Source organism: Symphalangus syndactylus, chromosome 5 (genome assembly GCF_028878055.3).
Source record: "Symphalangus syndactylus isolate Jambi chromosome 5, NHGRI_mSymSyn1-v2.1_pri, whole genome shotgun sequence".
In the NCBI taxonomy this organism is placed as follows: domain Eukaryota; kingdom Metazoa; phylum Chordata; class Mammalia; order Primates; family Hylobatidae; genus Symphalangus; species Symphalangus syndactylus.
This window is the reverse complement of record NC_072427.2, coordinates 70,983,724-70,999,372: the sequence shown is the minus strand read 5'-3', so window position 1 is coordinate 70,999,372 and position 15,649 is coordinate 70,983,724. Positions and strand designations below refer to the sequence as shown.

Below are 15,649 nucleotides of genomic sequence, written 5' to 3'. Positions count from 1 at the left end.
CAGCATTGGACTTTGTTGACCACTCCTCCTCCTCAAAGTAATTCTTTTTTAGCATCTGTGACCCCATGCTCTCTTGCTTTTTCTGCTCTTTCTTTAGATTGTCCTGCCTCCACCAACTCTTAATGGAAGAGTTCTCAGGACCCTCTCCTCCTTGCCTACACCGTGTTCTCTTCTCAATCTTTGCTTTTTAAGGGGTTTCTTCAGTCCCAAAGGCTTGTTAGCATCTGTGTATATGCTGGTTGACCCTCAAATCTATGACTCTACCATTATCTTTCCCCTGATGATCAGAGCCATCTACCCAGCTGGACATTTTCACGAATTGCCCTCTGCACCTCAAACTCGACTGGTCATCTTCTCCCCAAAACCTGCTGCTTGTCCTTTATTTTCCTCCTTTCCATTCTCTGCTTCAGCCAGAATAAATTCCTTTCAGTTTCTCAAGTTCTGTTTGGTTTTGCTTTGTCTCCTTGGAACCCTTTCCTTCCTCTCCCTGCTCTTACCCCTCCCTCACACTCCCAGTCCCTTTATTGCTGCCCCTCCCAGTAAAGCATCATCTCTCCTGGAAAAACCTTGGTGAATGTCTCAGGCGCCTCTCATTTGCCCTCCTCCTGTATGCTCCTGTCAGCTCCGGCTCAGCTTTACTGCTCTGTCTGCTCTCCTTACAGTGCATTAGAGTCCGTTGGTTTTCCTGTTTCTCTTCTACCACAGGGTGCTCTTGAGGGCAAGGACAGCTTTCTCTTTACTGCTGTGTGCCCTTAGCAAACAGCCTGGCACATTGTACGTGCTTAATACGTGTTTGTGAAAAGAAAGTCTGGACGAACATAATGCATAAAATCTCGATCACAGGGCTCTTAGAGTCAGAGGACAACTCCATAAGGACAAACAGTGTTTCTCAATGGCAGAGTTCTTGATATTTTGCAGAACAACTTTTCTTTGTGCAGAACTGTCCTATGCATTGCAAGATGTTTCACACCCCTAGCTCCTACCGATGATATATCAGGAGTAATACCCAGTTCCTGTGGTGGATATTCAAAATGTACCCACTCTCCTCCCCACTCCTCATGATCTCCTTACTTGGCAGTTATTAATTAGGAATACGAACATCCTTTTCCTGCCCACGATTTTCTCTTCTCTGAGATAATCCATCAACCAGAGTGCAGTCATGCTAGGAAGTGTTAGTGCAGAGGATCCCAGGTGCACATCGATCTGTCACACAGGAACCACACAGGATTTTGAATGTCCTTATAACCTTGGATATAGCTTTTTCAATTACACGTGTCTGGAATTCCATTTGGTCTTGAGCATATTGGAGAAACTTGGAGAAAATTGCTCTGGTGCCTATGGAGATCATTTGCTTCAGATGATGAAGGATTGACAGGCTTTGGAGGGAGTGCTGGACAAAGAACATTCCTACATTCTTAAAATGGAGAAGGTTACTTGCCCTTCACATCTGAGAACTCTCAGTATAGGAGAAACAGATGGACACAGAATGACTTGAGTGTTCACTAGGTTAGTGATGAAGAAATAATGGATGTAAATTTGACTGATGGGAGCAAGTTGAAAGCTATCAGCAACGGTAGAGTGTGATTTTTCAGAGGATGAAAAATCCATGTAAAGAAGGAGAACTGGCTGCTTCAGCCTGGCATGGGTTCATTAGGGCTACAGAGGGAGCCAGTCAAACCACCCAGAGGTCCTGTAGCTGACCCCAAAATATTAAATGTATGTAGTGTAACAGGTGTGGTGATGGATATTTTTATACCCACCATCTCATTTGTTCATGTAGAAGCCCACTTATTCACAGAGAAGGTCAATATGTTATTAAGCTTACTTTTTTAAAGAAAGCAACTAAAGCACAGACATAAATTCAAACTCACATAGCTGGAATGCCTCTCATGGCTTCTGACTCCAAATCCAGTTATTTTTCCACTCCACCAAAGCAGTTTCCTATCTATTCTGCCACAAAAACCAAAGTTCACCCCAAGCCTCTGAGAAAGGTTAATTATGTTCACAATTTCTATTTAAAGGAATAGAGAAATACTTAATTCAGTAAACTTCCCAACCCCTAGCAGTAAATTCTCAGGAATCAGGTTCAGCCATTTAAAATGATTCATTTCCTAAGGGCACTCGAGAGCCATGGCTTTACTCTGCATAGTCTTGGAAAATTGACTGGGAGGAGCCCTTCTACATCACTACTGGAGGTCATCCATTGTGCAAGGTCAGATAATTTAGCTGGCCCCTCTTGAAGAGTGCGTCACATTTCCCTGAATTGCAGTTGAGGCTTTTTCCCAAGGCTATCTGTAATGGATGGGAAGGAGTACAGTGCAAGACAAAAGTGGTAAAACTTATATGCTGGGTGTTAATGGCAATTTCAAACAATTAAACAAGCAGACTAATAAAATGATCAGTTTTACTCAAGTGCAATTTAGTAACATGATGCTTAAATTTCATAATATGAAGGAACCGTGCACTTAAAATATGCCACAGACTAATATGGTTGGAAATAATGCTGTCAACTCTTGAAATGAAGTTTATTTTGTATATTTTTCAGTCCAGTGGAATTCTGGTTTTATGGTGGAATGTTTTTCTCAGTCATGTTTTTCTTTTGGATTCTTATTTTCTCAACAGGAAATAGAAAATAAACATCTGACCTTAGCATGGTTAACCTCAAATAAATTAATGTGTGGTATGAAAATCGGACAAATATACACACTCTGAAAATAAATCAGGGTGTGTATTCTCTGAAAGGAAATTGCAAACTAGAGGACATCATTCAATATTATTTGAACAATGAAATGCCATATACGGCACTCAGATAATGAAAAGTAAACAGCATTCTTAACTTTGGAACAGATTGTACAAAATTTAAAGTAAATAACTGACATAAAATTCAAAACTTGATTTTATTCACATACAGCTTATGTCTATGGATCTTTAGTTGAGGTTAAAGCTGAAGAAGGGTAAATCAGAAAGCATGTATGTAAATCTTACACACTTACTGGGTGTTGTTAATCCCGAATAGCTTTCCATAATACGGTGCTTTTCAGAGACACCATGATTATTTTGTATGACAGAAGACACATTTTGGGAGTGAAGATTCTGAGTAGCCAAACTTTCTGGGTATTGAGTTTATTTCACTTCTGCCACTGAGAACTAGTTCCTATAGGAGCATAGTTGAATGGTTTAGCCAAAGAAACAAGATGAAAGGAATTATTCCAAATGGAAGCTCTAATTTATTTGCTGAACGTTGAATGACGAATGAAGTTTGAAAACAGATTTACAGGAGCTGGCTGCCTTCTTAGCATTTAAGAACACAAGTGCTTCTGAGATGTCTTTTTTTTTTTTTTCTTTAAAAGATGGGGTTTCACTGTCTCCTGGGCTGGAGTGCAATGATGCCATCAGAGCGCCCTGCAGCCTCAAACTCCTAGGCTCAAGTGACTGAGATGTCTTTTTTTATAATCTATTATTTACTTAATTTCTCCCAGTTTCCCTTTCCTCAACTGTAAAATAAATAGTACAATAGTTCTACTTAAGCAATTTTGAAGGGTAAATGAGGCAATGTCTGAGACAGCACTTTAAAAATGTACCATTTACACATCCTGGGTTCTCTGGAACTCATTTTCTTTTGTTCCCGCCTTCTATTTTTTGCTTAGACAAGTGTTCCTTCCCAGGGACTTTCTCCTATTAACATGATGACATTCATTCTTCAGAGATAAGATGAGAGGAATAATGTCCTTGACTGCCTACTCTATTAATTCTACTTAAGGAAATGGCACTAGATAAAAATTAAGAACCCCTAAAATGCTTAAATGGATATTGTTTATCCAGAAACTAAACTACCCAATACTTGAACACAAATTTTTCTTCAGCTCATAGAACCACATCTCTATATGCATGTGTGTTTTGTTTTTTTTTTTAATCTTTATTTTTATTTTTTTGTAGAGACAGGGTTTTGCCATGTTGCCCAGGCTGGTCTCAAACTGCTGAGTTCAAGCGATCTGCCAGCCTTGACCTCCCAAAGTGCTGGGATTACAGGCATGAGCCACCTCGTCCGGCCCCATACGTTTCTTTTTAATGGGGAAATAATAAGCCTCCTTGTACCCCAAAACCATTGGACAATATAACTCATTTTCTCTATAATAAATTTTAAAAATTAAATTCATCCAGGATGGAGCGCAGTGGCGCAATCTCGGCTCACGGCAAGCTCCGCCTCCCGGGTTCATGCCATTCTCCTGCCTCAGCCTCCCAAGCAGCTGGGACTACAGGCGCCCACCACCACGCCTGGCTAATTTTTTGTATTTTTAGTAGAGACGGGGTTTCACCATGGTCTCGATCTCCTGACCCCGTGATCCGCCCGCCTCGGCCTCCCAAAGTGCTGAGATTACAAGCGTGAGCCACCGCGCCGGGCGACAGAGCGAGACTCCGTCTCAAAATAAAATAAAATAAAATAAAATAATAAAAAATAAAATAAAATAAAAATAAAAATTAAATTCATCAAAATAATAATAAATAGCAAAAGAGTCTTCATAAACAATTCAAATGTTGAAGAATACTGTGAGAAAGAAAATCCAGTGAGTGCTCTTACAAACAGGCCTGAAACAATAGGCCTGAAAAATCACCACTGCTCCAGTTCAGCACATCTTTTGTTGAGGTTTTCTGGATGGGGAAGGGAATAACCACTATCGGGACATTTGTAAAACATTACCTGTAGAAGGCAAAGTCAAGATGGACTTAATTTATTCTGACAATTGATGTAGCAACATAGACATCTCTTAAATTATTCATCTTTCCAATAGAAAATTCCCTTCCTGGAGAGATCAGGATTGAATTAGGCCCAAGCTAATTCAAACGCAAATTTATTTAAAAAGTAAACACACAAAATAAATTTTGTCCTTGCATAGGTCTGCTGTACAGTGTGTGTTTTAAGAAAATATTTACATCCGTATTTTTCTTTTTTTTAGATATTTTTCCTGACCTGGTTATTAAGAATCCTTTTAATGAAATTCAGCTTGGTTTCATAAATAATGCAAAGCTTGCTTGTGATTAGGTGAGCCTCCTCAGATACCCAGAGAGAGAAAGGATATTGCTAGCAGGCCCTTACTATTGCCGGGAATAAGCAATAGCTACACATTTTCCAGGTGGAGGGCTTTGCTGGGTTATAGAGTCAGCGAGTCCCTGGAAATATCAGCAATCTCTTTCCTTGAGGAGTTGGGGATCTTTGCTAACACAGAGCCTCTTCCCTGACTATAATTGGTCCCTCCTCCTGAGCATCACGTTTCTGCAGCTCCAAGTTGGTTCTTAGAGCACAAGGCGTAGTAAAGGCCTTTTCTCTTATAGTGCTTCTGTTTCTCTTTACTTCTCTTCTTACTATTCGCTTTTGTTTTTAAGAGTTCAGGGTGGACTTGAATTCTGTTTCTGATTTGAAGGAAACAAAAGAGAAAGAGAAAGCCATTTCTGTAGTCAGTGACCTTTGAAATACATGGCTGTTCATTTAAATGGCAGCGGGGTCATGAGTGAATATACAACTCATGAAGTTGGGCTTAAAACTTGCCGGAGATGACCGGCTGCTTACAGAGCAAACAGGCACCTTACATGGGTGAGCCCATGGTGGAAGGTCTTATTGAATTTAGCCTGTCCTTTCCTTCAGTGTTTTCACCTCAGAAGTTCATTTCAAGGGCTCAGAGCCTTAAAGAAATAAGAAAAAGAGAACGTCTTAAGAAATTATCTCCTCCAAGAAAAAGGAAGACACGTGTCCCAGATATGCTTTCTGTTACTGCTTGTTGTAAAGGAAATAAGGAGTATGGAAATGGCTTCATCGTGTGCATGGGACAACCCTTAAATCTTTTGATGGTTACAGTGCTTTGCTGAACATACAAAGCAAACAAAAACCAAAGCTTCTTTAGAAGAATTCGAGTCCTGGCTGTGATGTGCACTGCAACCACTTCCAAAGTAATTCTTAGACACAAGCTTCGCGGGACACTTCCCTGGGCATAGAGTGAAGGGACAGGTACAGAAACATATCTTGCCCTCATCATAGCCTCATATCTTCTAAAGGCTTCTCAGAGGGAGCACCAAGCACTTGTCTCCCAGGAACTGAAGTTGGATGTAATGGGGCCAGTATAAGAGACCCTTAAGTTGTCTATGCTAATTAAAAGCTGTCAGAGAGAAGCAAACAACAGCGCATGTGCTGGCTCAGTGTGCTCTCTGCCAGACTTCCTCTAAAGATCTCTCTCCTAACAGCCTCCAAAGCTTCTGTGAATAATTAGGGCTTTCGGGCTTTGGGAGGATGTAATATTCATTTGAATTGATTCTAGCCCTTGTCAGTCAAGAGGAACATTACAGAGTACCTTCCTGGAAATATTAGTTCTGAGGGATGTTTATAGCTGTTCTGTAAGGGCGTAGGGAAGGGTCAGATAAACTTAAGAGACTCTGGGTAGAGCAAAGATTAAAAAGCTGTGCAACTTGTCTTCCCTGTCCTTTTAATAGGAACCTCTTCTGTCCCAGAATTAAACTGATCTTCTCAGAAGGTACGGAACAGGGGGCAAGCATGGCATTTTATTGTCAAGGAGCTTGACAAGTACAGATCCTGTTTTTATTACTTGGGCGTTATCTTGGCATTTCTACATTAAAAGCCAGCTCCACCGGCTTATTCAAAGTACTCTGGGTGACAGAGATGGAACAAACCTACCAGACTGCTAACTATGTCCCCTCTGAATGTATCAAAAACAATTAAATTATGGAGCTGTGTGGATTTGGCTTCTTTATAGTTTTGAGTTTAGGAAATAAATTGGCTCCTTTCCTACCTTAATCAGTATAAATTTGATATAATGATGTCCACCTCATCCTCTTTTACATTTGCTTTTGAACATTAGGAATGCTATTTTTGACTTCATCGTACCTTTGGTTTTTTTGTCTTTAAGTGTTCTAAGTTCTTAGTATTTTCTGTGTGAGACTGTACTAGGACAGGTGGAACCAAATTGCAGTAGGAGGGGGGGAAATGAGATAAAATGGAAAAAAGAGAAGAGGAGGCATTTTGGAGATTAAGTTTATTTTTATGGGGTAACATTATATATCATCCTTTCTCAGTCATTGCAGTCTTACCAATGCTCCAATCTAAAGATGTTTATGGACCAGGCGTGGTGACTCACGCCTGTAATCCTAGCACTTTGAGAGGCTGAGGCAGGTGGATCACCTGAGGTCAGGGGTTCGAGACCAGCCTGGCCAACATGGCGAAACCCAGTCTCTACTAAAAATACAAAAAATTAACTGGGCGTGGTGGCGGACGCCTGTAATTCCAGCTACTTGGGAGGCTGAGGCAGGAAAATCGCTTGAACCTGGGAGGCAGGGGTTACAGTGAGCTGAGATCGCACCACTGCACTCCAGCCTGGTCAACAAGAGCAAAACTCCGCTTTTTTGTTTTTGTTTTTGTTTTGTTTTTAAAGATCTTTATAAAGATTCCTCCTCAAAGGATCGCTCAGCATCTGGTATAAATAGTGGACCCTACCCAGGCAGCTGGTCAGAGGCCCCACTGGGCCACAAACTCAGGCTAGAAACTTAGCACCTGAGGCAAGGAGGATTTTCTATCACAAGAAGTGGAAAGTAATCTTATTAAATGTCTTTAACTCTGGTAGAGCCACATACTATTTATTCTTGTACTATTTAAGAATTATTTAATTATAAATATGTGCATCCCTGCCCTAACTGTATACTTTCAGCTTCAAAAGTCGTTGACCAGTAAGATTGGACACAAACCATTCAAGTACAAGGATAATTCAGTGTTTCATTTTGGCTCTTCATACTTGGAGGAAAAAGAACAAGCAAATTGTGCCCAACTTAGAAGTTTTTGAACCACCACAGCTTAATATTTTTAACTTTTCAGGTTGTATCCACGCCATGCAAGTGCACTGAACAACCTTGGAACACTGACGAGAGACACAGCAGAGGCAAAGATGTACTATCAGAGGGCTCTCCAGCTCCATCCACAGCATAACCGGGCTCTTTTCAATCTGGGGAATCTCCTCAAGTAAGTGGGATGTTTACCATCGATCAGGCGGCCTTATGATTCCAAGAAACTCTTTCCTTCTCAACACTCATTTGATTGTGCTGCACTTGCCTCTCTCTGGAGCCGAATAATTAGGGTTTTCAGACTTTGGGAGGGGGTAACATGCATCTCAATTTCTTTTCCTTATCAGTCAAAAGCTGTATTTCCCAGAGTGTCTTCCTGGAAATAGTAGTTCTGGAAGGTTTTCATAGATTGTCTCTAAAGGAGTAAAAATGGAAAAGTGTTATGTGGTCAGATAAATCGAGAACATGCTGAGCTAAGCAGATTGATTGCAAGAAGCTTTAATATGCTAATATTCTTTGTGAATCTTCAAGAAGGGACTGTGGGATAGTCATTTTTGTCTTTTCTTTGTGTGTGTGTGGAGGGAAGGCATTTCCGAAGACAAATATTCCATAATATACTTGAGGAAAAGCAGCATTCTCTGAAGGTATAGACAAATGGTTAACCATACTTCTACCCAGTTTGTGTTGTAGGTGAGAAATAAAGTGAGGCTTCCCGGAATTAGTAGTCGGAATTAGTTGTGATGACTTTGGTGCTTAGGAATAATTCTCAGACATAACCTCTAGTGTTTGCTTTTTACTTGCTGCCCTGATAAAGGTTGATAGTGTGATTAAAGTTACTGAAGACGACAGTAAAGGGTGCTTTTGCATCTTGTGTGTTTATTAATATAGTCTAAGCATGTTGGTGATGGTCCAGACAATGATAGTAGTAACAGTGGTGGTAGTTATGGAATTTAGCTTCTAAACTTAAAAAAAAAGGTTAACAAACATCAGAAATGGAAATTTAAAAGGTAAAAATGACCAGAATTGGAGAGTAATAATATGTTTATCTGTGCTTGTCAGAATGCTGACAATCCACATGGTTGCTGTTGGTGGGAGTGTAAGTTAGTTCAACCATCGTGGAAGACAGTGTGGTGATTCCTCAAGGATCTAGAACCAGAAATACCATTTGATCCAGCAATCCCATTACTGGATATATACCCAAAGGATTATAAATCATTCTACTGTAAAGACACATGCACACATATGTTTATTGCAGCACTGTTCACAATAGCAAAGGCTTGGAACCAACGCAAGTGCCCATCAGTGATAGACTGGATAAAGAAAATGTGGCACATATACACCATGGAATACTATGCAGCCATAAAAAAGGATGAGTTCATGTCCTTTGCAGGGACGTGGATGAAGCTGGAAACCATCATTCTCAGCACACTAACACAGGAACAGAAAACCAAACACCACACGTTCTCACTCATAATTGGGAGTTGAACAGTGAGAACACATGGACACAGGGAGGGGAATATCACACACTGGGGCCTGTTGGGGGGTAGGGGGCAAGAGGAGGGATAGCATTAGGAGAAATACCTAATGTAGATGACGGGTTAATGGGTGCAGCAAACCACCATGACACATGTATAACAATGTAACAAACCTGCATGTTCTGCACATGTATCCAAGAACTTAAGTATAATTAAAAAAAAAAAAAAAAAGAAAGAAAAAAAAAATTACTGGGCCTGGTGACTTGTGCCTTTAGTCCTGGCTGCTTGGGAGGCTGAGGCACAAGAATCACTTGGGCCTGAGAGGCAGAGGTTGCAGTGAGCTGAGATCATGCCACCGTACTCTAGCCTGGGTGACAGAATGAGACTGTATCTCAAAAAAAAAAAAAAAAAAAAAAAGGATGTTGGAACTGAATCCTAAACCCTTTATAGATTGTGAAGCAGTGAAATATAAAATCAACTGATGTAAAATTTTTCTTGAATAAATTTTAGAGCTGATAAATTGGCAACATTTGGATCCTAGTATACTGAAACATAGGTCTTACGTTGGATTCCTTTCTGTATGACTAATAAATTGGTCCTATATGGGATAAGAGGAGCCTCTGAAAGAATGAGGATAATATAGACTAGAAAATAAAATACATTCAGTGTGCTTCTTTATACGTATATTTTATTTCATCTATATATTTGAGACAGAGTCTTGCTCATTCACCCAGGCTAGAGTTCAGTGGTGTTATTATGGCTCACTGCAACCTCTGCCTCCCAGACTCAAGTAGGTGAGACTATAGGCATGCCCCTCCATGGCTGGCTAAGTTTTTTGTATTTTTTATATAGATGGGGTTTTGCCATGTCACCCAGGCCGGTCTAAAACTCCTGGGCTAAAACAATCCATCTGCCTCAGCCTCCCAAAGTACCGGGGTCGTAGGCATGAGACACTGTGTCTGGCCTGCTTCTTTGTATATGTATAGCACAATATAGGTTTTAATTATCATTAAGTCTACAATTTGTAATTTTCTTTGACCCACCTTAATATACTGCTCTGCTTTTTCCTTACTTTTAGTCTTGTTAAAAGTAAGAATATTCAACAGTCTTTTTCCATGCCCAAATCCATACTAACAGCGATATTAAAACTAATTGTGTATTTAAAAAAAAAAAAAGAAAGGAAAAACAACTGATAACGAAGACAAGTGTACAACTGTGGTGCAAAAAATATTTTAGTTCTAAGAGGCTCTTTTTAAACATAGCAAATCAAACACTGTGACAAAAATTAGACCTAGTTATTGTAGATAGCTAGATACAGATCATCATCATGTTGTTATTTCACTCTGCTACTTTTATGAGCACGTATTTCTTTATGTGAAGTTCTAACGATTTGTGTTTTAATAAGTCATTGTTGCATCTGTATATGTCCTCCTTAAGAGTCCAAATAACGTACTGGTTATATAAAATCCTGTAAATGTCTTTTGGGGTACCTGGATTATATAGTGCTACATCCAAAAATCATATAGATGAGTATTTTTTCCATAGAAGCCAAATATAAAGGCTTGGCTACAAAATGGCGTTTCTTGTTAGGAATGCTATTCTACAGTTACGATCATAATATGGTGCTGAATTTGGCTCTAATTGAAAATAATGGCAGATACTCTAATAAGTTTCATTTTGCTAAGACCTGAGCAAAAGATGGATGCTCTAACTTCCCCTTTTCAATTCACATCTTATCACTGCTAACATCTTAAATTAGTACATGTGAGTTAAAAATGCATTTTGGAACTTGGCAATGGCTACTTTTCACAGTAAGAGGAGTTATTGGGTAACCAACATAGGATTTTTTCCCCCTCTCTTTTTCAGTAAAAATCAATTGTTGATGATGATCCAAATCAACAACAATGCTTTACATTTGTATAAGACTTTACTGTTTCCTGAGTGCCTTTTTTACATGATACCCTTCCAATGAGTCTTTACAGTGAATAGGAGAGAAGAGAAAACAAGTTCTTAAGAAGTGAACAGAGGTCCAAACAAGTTACCCTTGTTTACCCCTCTTGCCTGTTACACCATAGAGCCAAGTGGCTGTATCTCAGCATAGGTCAGTCATAGAATTCAGTAGATTAAAATAATGATAAGAGCTAACACTGAAATGCTTTCCAGTTTACAGATAAGTTTCTTTTAATATTCATTATTTAATCTTTAAAACGATCTATTAGGAGATATATTGCCTTCCTCATCCCCATTTTACCGGTGAGGAAACCAAGGTTCAGAGGTTTTATGTGACCTTGGCTCAGGCTATGGCAGAGCCAGGATTGAATCCCTGCCCTTGAACTCCTTTTCCTGTTCACTTTCCATTACCCACGTGCCCAAATAGCTTTCCAATCCAAACATTACTTAATATTGAACTGTTTAATGGCATGCAATTGCCTTCTGGGAGAAAAGACCACCCTGCGTCTCTCTTAAAGAAACAGCAAATTTGATTTACATCACCCTGAGGTTATGTTGCTAAGTAACAGAGAGAGGTGACCCAGAAAATAGCACTTAGATAACTAAGCTTTATTTCTGCTTACCTTAATACATTTCTGAGCCATAGCAATGGGTCAAAAGCAAGAAGAGGATAAAAACACTTTAAATTTGATTTTACTTAATCTGTTTTACTATTTATTCACTTTAAGAGGTACACAATATTGATTTCTCCATTGAGTTAACTTTTGAGTTATTGAGTTAACTTTAAAAAATTGTATCCTTCTTTATAATCTGGAACTTAATGCTCATTCTGAGAATCCAAGTTATCTCTTTAGATGTGAACAGTTTATATTTGATAATCCCTGAGAGGAAGCACTATCATTATTCCTATTGGATTAATAAGGAAACCAAGATTTGGAGAAAATAAGTACATGCCAAAGTCCCTTAGTAAGGGAACAGAAGACACAGAATGGAAGCTAGATCTGCCCTGTCCCTTCTGCCCCTAACCACCACACTCTACTGCCTCCTTGTGGCCCACCTGAAAACTGGGCTACAGCCTGCAGCATCACTGCCCAGCGGAAATGACAGCCATACATGTAATTTACATTTTTTTAGGTAGCCATACTTTAAAACATTTTAAAAAGTGAAATTATTTTTAATAATATTTATTTAACCCTAATGTATTCAAATTATTTTGGCATGTGATTAATATTAAAACATTTTTTAAAATTTAATGTAAAAAATTGCAAATATTACTGAGATGGTGTGCATTCTTTTTTTTTTTAATGAAATCTTTGGAATGCAATGCGTGCTTTACACTTACAGCCCATCTCAGACCAGCCATATTTCAAGTGTTCAATAGCCACATGTAATTTGTGGCTACTATATTGTACAACACAGATGTTTATTAATAACCTTGACTTTGAAAGAAATATGAGTCTTTGTCCAGGCCAGAAGCTCTAAATAAGATGTGACTCTGTCAGAGCATCCAAGGCAATCTTATAGCAACTCATTTGAATTCTTGGAATTATATGACAGACGGCTTTAGACCTATTAATAGCAGCAGACTTCACTGAGTGTTATCCAAATATATCCGGCCCCTTTTATGACCATTTCACTGGACTTTGCAGCTAATATGTTATGCTGCTGTGCAGCACATTTACAGTGTGAGAGGTTGATAAGAAGCAGCTTTCCATGCCAGCATTCTTAATTTATATTAATTCTTGTTGGCTTTGCTTAGAATTTAAAATGTCAAAAAAAAAAGAAGAAAGAAAATAGGCAAGATTAGCATGAACTTTTTATGGATGAACAGAGCGGAAGTCCCTGATCACTCAATAGAATATAATAGAATATTTAAATTCAGGATATGCGAAAAATATTTCTGTGAATGCTCGGTTAAAATAGCTGTTGGTGTTTATTACTGAAATGGAATATAAAAAGAACTTCTTGAAGAACCATGTCATACCTCCCTTATTGCCAAAACTACTTTTTTTTCACATAATAGAATATGAGTGTTATATAGGTATTACAATAAATCTTATAATCAAAACTCAGAGGAAAATGGAATGGAATGTCCAATAGTTGAACTATATAGAAGATGAATTTGATAACAGCATGTATCTGATTTATTTTAGTCTGATCCTTTAGAAAATTGAATATCTAAAAAATATTAGGAGGCAGAAATAAGGGTAACCATTATCTTTAAGTGCTAGGGATATATTTCCTAACACCTTTGGCACTAGCCACACAAACTTTTATTTCATAAAAAGGAAGTTGATACATTCAAGATAGTAGTTTTTCTCTACCTTTTAACTGAAGCCCCGGAGGTAGACAATGCCAGCCACATGGATAAAGAAAACTTTTTGACACCCTTACTACCACATTAGTATACCAGCTTCAGATGAGTGTTTTCTGCATCCTCCTCTTAGCGTGAAATTCTGTTCCCCACTCTCCACCCCTGTGGTAGTGACCTGTTCCCTCCACCTTTAGTTACTTCTAGTCCCAATCCCATTACACTTGCTCCCCTTCATCTTTGTCCAAATCATGTTTGTTTCTCTCTAGCTCTGTCTCTCTGCTCTTTTTTTTTTTTTTTTTTTTTTGAGATGGAGTCGTGCTCTGTCCCCCAGGCTGGAGTGCAGTGATGCAATCTCCCTGCTCTTTTAAAGCCCAGTCCAGCATCTCATAACACCATCCTCATCACTGCCATTTCACAACTTCTTGTACCTTCTTCCGTCGTCCTCAGGGACTTGAGCACCAGGGCAGTGACTCTCCATTGCTCACCAAACTATGCTGCCCTCTTCAGCAAGAAGATCCATCAACCAGTTCCTGTGCTTCTGTCCCTTCAGGGCCCCCCATTTATGCCCTACCTTAGCATTTACCAACATGGCCAGGCCACTGGCTTTTTAATTATGCAGATTTGTTGTTCTCTAGCACTTGAACTCTGAAATGCTTCTCTTTGAGCTTAAACTCTTACCTCTGTCCTCCCTTCCCTTTTCCCTACTCTCTCACTCCCACTGACACTTTAAAGGGGTCATGATTATGACCTGCCACCTCCTCGCTCCTCTCTCTGCTCAGTTGCCTTCTATTAAGACCTGGGCATCAACATAGCTTCCGTGACAGGTGCTGTTCTCCGGCTCCCTCTTTCCTGCCGGCCCTGCACTTGATCACTGTTAGAACCTCTCTTCTCTCTGATTTTTGTATTCATAATTTATAACCCTATCTCTAAGTTATCTGATGTATTTCAGTAATGCACGTGACATCAACTTAGACTCTTTCACACTTTTACCAATATTTACCTGCCTGACCAGGCCAACCCAAGTTACTTCACTACCTGTATTTTGCTTTCCCTAGACCGGTATTTCTCAGGTTTTTTTTCGTTATCATACTCACCTCTTTTAAGGAGCTTTTTAAGATGTTTTTTCTTATCAGCTTTCTCCCCAATTAAACACTCAAGAATAAGATTTGTTACATAGGATTGAGCTTGGAAAGACTACAAACCATTGTAATGTCTATGATTATTTTTCACCACCACCATCCCCACCCCAATAAGCAATTTTCACTCCTGTAGAGAATGTAGGACTCTAGACTGTCAACCAATCTATCAAAGGATAGAGGAAAAAAACAGAAATCTGAGTTGAATGGGATCCCTACATGGAAAACAAAACCATGATTAGGGGTAAGAGCTGTTGAAAATGCATTCCTTATGGTCTTTTATGTTATCTCCTGTTTCCCTAATACATGAATCCTCTGTTCCCCTCCTCAGTGCCCTGTACACACACCCAGAAGACAACTTCATCCCTTACTTTTACTTAGAATATTCAGGTAATTCAAGGTGGAATATTACAGTTTCCTTTCTTTCCATCTGAAAATTTCCTGCATGTTCACAGACTCCCGCTTACTTTGCTCTCCCATAGAAGAAAGCCTTACTAATATCTTGCCTCCTTCATGAGGCTAGTGTTTATACCTGTGTTTATGTGTTTTTTTAAATTGTGGCATAACTAACATGTATTAAAATGCACAAATCTTAAGTGTTCAGTGCAATGAATTTTGACAATTTTATGTGCTCTTATAATTATTCCCAAAATAACATAGACAATTTCCATCACCCCAGAAAGACCTTTCATACCTTCTTCCAGTAAATTTCCACCTCCCCTGAGGCAATCACTGTTCTGATTTTATTTTTTTTTTATGATAAATTAGTTTGGCCCTAGAACTTTATTTTAAAGTGATAATTTGGTATGTATTTTTGGCATCTGGATATTTTCACTTAGCACAATTTTTTAGTCTTATCCATGTTGTTACATATTTCTTTTTATTGCTGAGAAGTATTCTATCGAAATTAATCTTACGTAATTTGTTTATCCATT

At 39.0% G+C, this 15,649-nt stretch overlaps 1 protein-coding gene across 6 annotated transcripts in view; it reads left to right on the top strand.

Annotated features, from left to right (window-relative positions):
- TMTC1 (transmembrane O-mannosyltransferase targeting cadherins 1) overlaps positions 1-15,649 on the top strand; it is a 282,362-nt gene that overhangs the window by 217,221 nt on the left and 49,492 nt on the right. For all 6 annotated transcript variants that reach the window (XM_055280247.2, XM_055280243.2, XM_055280245.2 and 3 more), the window contains one exon: positions 7,874-8,017. In XM_055280247.2, the coding sequence (XP_055136222.1) occupies positions 7,874-8,017 (144 nt within the window). The remainder of the gene's footprint in view (positions 1-7,873; positions 8,018-15,649) is intronic.